Source organism: Morone saxatilis, unplaced genomic scaffold, assembly GCF_004916995.1.
Source record: "Morone saxatilis isolate NCDOM2014 unplaced genomic scaffold, NCSU_SB_2.0 Contig0, whole genome shotgun sequence".
In the NCBI taxonomy this organism is placed as follows: Eukaryota; Metazoa; Chordata; class Actinopteri; family Moronidae; genus Morone; species Morone saxatilis.
In genome coordinates, this window is record NW_023339650.1 from 2,108,512 (window position 1) to 2,114,619 (window position 6,108).

At 39.0% G+C, this 6,108-nt stretch overlaps 1 protein-coding gene across 1 annotated transcript in view; it reads left to right on the forward strand.

The window, feature by feature from the left end:
• Nucleotides 1-6,108, forward strand: part of kcnh2b (potassium voltage-gated channel, subfamily H (eag-related), member 2b) — a 212,340-nt gene that overhangs the window by 19,973 nt on the left and 186,259 nt on the right. The window contains exon 2 of the mRNA XM_035657651.1: nt 5,283-5,513. Coding sequence (XP_035513544.1) covers nt 5,283-5,513 — 231 coding nt within the window. The remainder of the gene's footprint in view (nt 1-5,282; nt 5,514-6,108) is intronic.

Sequence of the window (6,108 nt, forward strand, 5' to 3'; positions counted from 1 at the left end):
GATGGTTGAAAAAGGTTGGGACACATGGTGGAGTTTGTGTTACCATGGATTTCTGCTTGGAGATAGTTATGGTTATACCCCTTACATTTCAGTTTCAAGGGAAGAGCTTAAGCCAGCTACGTTACAATATTTTTTAAAGGCAATGTATCAAATGGCATATGAAAACAATGAGAGAATGGGAAGTGTGCTCGTAGTATGGAAATGGCAGGACGTCAAGTGAATATGGCAGATCCCTCTGGTTTATTGTGAGTTTCAGTTCACTGTTTTGTAGTTCTACTCACAACTTGTTGTGGCTCATTCTCACTGCTCTCAGAGGTGTTTCTGGCTGCAGCAGGCAACTATTTGCTCTGAAAAGCCACTGCATACATACTACTCACCACTACATACATACTACTCAGCACCAAACAGCAGACAGACACAGTTAGAGACTAGCTGGTACACTTAGTGGAGCAGCTAGTGTATTAACACTGGTAGAGACCAAAAACTCTAATACCAACTAAGAGCTAATGTTGCTCTGTAACTGCTGGATATTTAAATAAGTAATTGTTTGCTTACTTGACTGCCATATCGACTTAAACTGTTCATTACTTGTTTTCACTGCCCCCAAGTGACCAAAAAATGTTATTGCAGGTGTAAGGCATGTAGTCATGGCAGTTTTTGAACTTTGCAATTTAGACCTTTGTTAATCTGCGACTAGCATTGCAAATATCAGCTTAGAAGAATATTAACAAGTTATGTTTGGCATGCACACTACTTTCTGCACAACAATTCCACAATGCAATGCATGGTATTTTAGAGATGCGAATACTACAGTTGTGCTACACCTGTAAGAGAGGATATAAAATAATGATGATTTCCAAGTGTCCAAAGTCTAAATTTTCTGCTGAATAAACAAAAATTCAATAGGGAGTAGTGAATGAGTGAATAAAGAAAATAAAGATTTTATGATTTTGAACACAGCCTTGCTGTAGTGCAGTGGCAGCCAAATATGTGCCATGGAGATTCAACAGTCAGCATTTACATTGGATCACCTTAGTGGAGACTTTATTGATATTGACTATTTCCCTCTCCTTGAAGTAGTTCTGAGTCTGTTTAGAATGAAAACTTATAAACTAATAAACTAAACTATTTCCCCACCGCTCACCCCTGCTGTAGTTATAAAGCAGTTAATTTTTTGAGCTTTTAATGCATTTCATTATTTTAAAACATATTTTAGCAGGCTTTGACAGATGGTAGTGATTGGATTGTTAGTGAATAAAGCTGCCTGATCCTATTCAATCCTGCTTCCTATCTCAGTCCTATACTGCAGTTTTAATATGGCATAGCCTGATGTATTGCATAGCACTCGTATGCATCATTCAGTGGCCTCTGTTATTGCATGTGTATTGATAATTTGCTGCTGATAATGCTGTTTTTGCTGCTCCATCCAGCACCTGTCTAGATTTATAGCCACCATGGAACATGTCATGAGTTAAAGTAACACAATTCAAATAAATTGAGATTAACTGCAAATCTTTGATTAAACAAATCAAGCTTAATTGCATCAGTGTTCTCATTTTCAGACAATCAGTTTGGTCATTTTGACACCTGCTTCTTCCCTTGGTGAGACATTCTGGACAATGCAAACGCTTTATATAATAGACTGATTAGCTTTTACCTTTCACCACCATTTTAGACCCAGTTTACTAGGAGCTGGCTCTGTGTTTTAGTTTAATTGTGATCAAGGTCTGAAGTCTGACAAACTGAGCAAGAAGCAATTATAGGAACAAAATCTCACTGCAGCAATGTGGTGCTCTTCCCTTTTCACAGCCTGAAGTCTTTGAGGAAGATTTATCACCGGCGGCCTTTGTGAGGATCTCCCAACACGGAATGGAAATTACCAAAAATGTCAGGCTGTTTTTTGAAACCCAGGGTTCATTTAGGACCTACAAGGCATGTTCACTGCAATAATAATTGTGTGGCTGAATTAAAGTTATTTATGTCACCTCAAAAAGCCTAATGGTCACGATTCATTTTTATCCAAGACTCTCACAAAAACACGAAAAACTTAACACCTAAATGCAATTTTCTACTAAAAAATAGATTTCTGTGTCTGAAAGAGTTTGTTCTAATTATAATGGACATGTCTTGCTTGAAATGTGGCCTTGTTAGTGGCTTTCAAATGTGTTTCTAGAACATCTAAGTGAGCGTTATCTTTGTTGAAAACTTCCGCAGACAGACTGCAACCTAAAGCAGAAATCCTGGATCTCCCTGAATGCCCAAAACTCGTACTTTTATGACCTATACTTCTGCATGAAATATGAATTGAGTGGTGTTGCCACTTTGTTTTTTGAAGTTGCCAGCTATGTAAATGCTCTTGAATGCCTACTGGAGGACCATGCATGATTAAGAGGACCATGGTTAAGATCTGCATTATGATAACGGTAAGGGATATGCAGTGAGCAATGCTTTTCATGTGTAGTCTTGCCCAAAGCTTGCATTCAACTTGCACTGGCAATCATATTTTCGCTGCAATGTTAATTAATTGCTGCATAGAAGGTTTATGGTCCATGTCCGTAGTATCAGTCATTTCCATGCTTCCCATTAATTGTCTAAGTAAGCAGCCATGCAATGCATTTTGGTAGCGCTGCGGTGCATTTCAAGAGATGGGGCGTCAACGTATTGTCTTACTAATTACCTTGAAGCATAATTAGCATTCCATTTGCATTTTATCTCCATTCTGATTTGTTCTCAACTGTAAACAGTTTCACCATTATACATTTGTGAGACCTCACTTTTTTTTAAATAAATCAAGTTGTTTTGATTTGAATTGAACTGAATTCACAGCCACAAAGTGAAATGTTCTGGCAAAGCCTGGGAGAAAAATTGACTGTTTTTTTACAACAGTCTCCAGTGCATTTACTTGATGCAGGCTAATTGCTGAGAAATGTGGTCAGATTCTTCCTGTGCCATGCATCCCTGGACAGATCACTTCTCCGCCTTATCTTTCTCTGCAAATCTCCCTTTATTATCTTGCTTTTGTTTTACTCCACCCCTTCCTCGATTTATCTTGTTTTTATCCCATTCTTCCTTCCTTCCCAAAGTCGTATCCAAATATCCCACCTCCATTCATTTATTCATCCTCATCCAGCCCTCCTGCTGTTTTTTGCTTCACTCGCCCTTTTCTGACACCAGCCTTTCCTCCTACCCTCTAACCATACGTATGTCAATTTATGATTGCAGTGTTCCTCACAGTGGGGCCCAGTACTAAGTGAAAGTAACAGGAAACACTGGGGCTCTTTAGAAGCTTAAAGCTCTTTAGTGAAGGTCATTTATCGGCCTGTCATACCATCGCTCTGATGCAGCACGAACACAATCACTCGCCACAGAGACCACATTTAGACACACGAGAGATTCACCTGGAAATTTCACAAAGTATTGCAAGTACAGAGTCGGTGTGCTGGTAAGGGAGTATGTGCAAGTGTGTGTGTTTGTAAGTATGTGTGTTTGTGATTGTGTGTGTGTGTGTGTGTGTGTGTGTGTGTGTTCTTCAACAACAGCTCTCTGAGTGCATTCAGATCATCCAGTGACATTGAACAGAGGCCACGAAGCTAAATGGCTCCTTCAACAGTAAGTGGTTTAGTGAGAGACGCACATCAGAGCTTTGTGGGAGCTACCAAGGTTACAGCTGTAGTTTACACATACACACATATGCAAACCTATGGGGACCCACACTTTAAAGTTGGCATTAATGTGAATTGCAGAAGATAAGAAATATTAAATTATAGCCTTGGTATTATATAGCTCTATCTATAATACACCACCACTCACTTCATAAGCAAGCTATCAGTACAATTTTGAATAACCTCTAGTTTTGGACTGATAAACTCAACAACGTAGTGTTTTTAGTCATTTTATTTTGAAAAGTGGGACTCTTATTTTGCAGTTGACAATGCAGCTGGAGGCTAGAGAAGAAAAGACAAGAAAGCGTCAAAGTGACAAATACTGTATTGGATATTATTTATTGCGTGGCTGAAAAGGGAACAAGGTCTGTGAACGTATCATTTCTTATTGTAACTGAATAACTTTTCTTTGCATAGGTTCATTAGGTTTGAAAAATATAGCTTTGTAAGATAGCAAAACTGCTATATTAACGTTAGCTACATAAGCAGGTGTTTTATCTCATTAGTGATTAGCATTCCGTGCTAACTGGCTCTAAGTAGTAAGTCGGAAGAAATGCATAGTAGAATGATGTAAACAATGCCTTTGCATGCTTAAACTAATAACCAAAACATTAGCATAATATTTGTTCTCTCTCAAAATATACATGTTAAGTTTTTTTGAGCTTATTCTCATAAAATGAGTGTGGACATTTTGACATGTCTAGCAGGAAAAGCACAGGTGTTGCTGCTAACTTTAATTAATGATGGTTTATTACATTGAGATATCCCAGTTAGCTGACCCTGGTAAGCCTAATTGGAGAGCTGGCAGAATTAATAATATTGATTACACCTCTGATTTCCAGGTCAAAATGTTTGTTTTGCTCGAAATGCTGCTTTTTTTTGTAGGAATGCTTAAATCACAGCTTCCTCACTACCCTGTTTTATTCTCATAAGTTCAATGGGCCTGCCCCAGCACTTTGGATATAAATGGTCTTCCTCATCAAATTGGAACAGTTGAATTTATGGCGCGTAAACATTTTTTTAACTAATTAAACTAATTTTGTTAACTGAGCTACAATACACTGCATATTATTCAGTGTTAAAGCTTACATATACACAGTTTATAGGGCACATGGATGTCATGATCTACATATGTTAATACATGGATCAGAATGGCATGTACAGTGCCAACAGAAAGACATATTTTAGACAGCAGCCTTCAGTGCACACGCCACATATCTACATTTATCAACATTTGGATGCAGCGAAGGTACACAAATTAGATAAATCTGTCTTCTGCAAGGACTGGGGAAGTGTGTTTGTTACAGGGACATATTGTTGGTTATAGATGCAAGGACAATGGTCCAAAATCAGCAAGATCAGCAAAAGCAAAAAAGAAAAGAATGTTTTTCCCTTTGTAGTGTTGAGCATTTGAAAGGTATTAAGTCAATTATATCCAGTTTGACTAAGGGTGAACTATAATGACGCATTTCTCCTGAAAGACTCATCGAACTCTATTTAGACTTTTCACATTTTCTTCCAGGCCTTCATTTGTTCCTCTGTCACCCACACTCCAGTACCATTTGATGGTGTCGTTGTCTCTGTGAACACTGGAGTCAACTTTTCTCATTCCATCCACAGGTCGTAAGTTCGTCATAGCCAACGCAAGAGTGGAGAACTGCGCCATCATCTTCTGCAACGATGGCTTCTGCCACTTGTGCGGTTACTCACGTGCTGAGATCATGCAGAAGCCATGCACGTGTAACTTCCTGTACGGACCCGAGACCAAGCGACTGGCCATCGCCCAGATGGCACAAGCCCTGCTGGGGTCGGAGGAGAGGAAAGTGGAGATCAACCTTTACCGCAAAGATGGTAGGAAACAATTTGTTTGGTGAGAGTGAAGTGAGATGTGTGTGTGGATGTAGGAGAGGTCCGCTGACTGGTACAATGGCTGTACATGCTTCGGAAGAAAAGTATGTGTTGCTTTATCTAAAAGTTAGAGCTGACCATGGTGAGACATGTGGTGATGGATTATACCAATGAGGAGGTCAGTGTGAGTATACTTTGTGTTTGGAGAAGGGAGTTTTGGTTGAGTTCTCTAAAAAATATAAAGAAGTCGAGAGAGTATATGTTGCTGTGTTTTTGGAAGGAATGAGTATTTTGGAAAGTACTCGTGTGTGTATTTGGGTCTATGTGAAGGTGTTGTTGAATGGTTTTGTCACTATAAAATGTACTTGTTTCTCAGTTGGCCTTAGTAACTGTTTGTGTAGTGTGTGCAGAACATTTGGCACCTACCAGCTCATGTTTATGTGTGAGTGACCTGACTACTGTTTACTGATAAGTCCATGTTGTATTTTGTGTCTCTTGCAACTTTTTAGCGCCAAATTTCTTGTTGTGATGAGCATGGATGTGCAGAGAATGCAGTATGGTACATTTGGTCTGTTTCCAGATGTTATTAGCAGAAGAC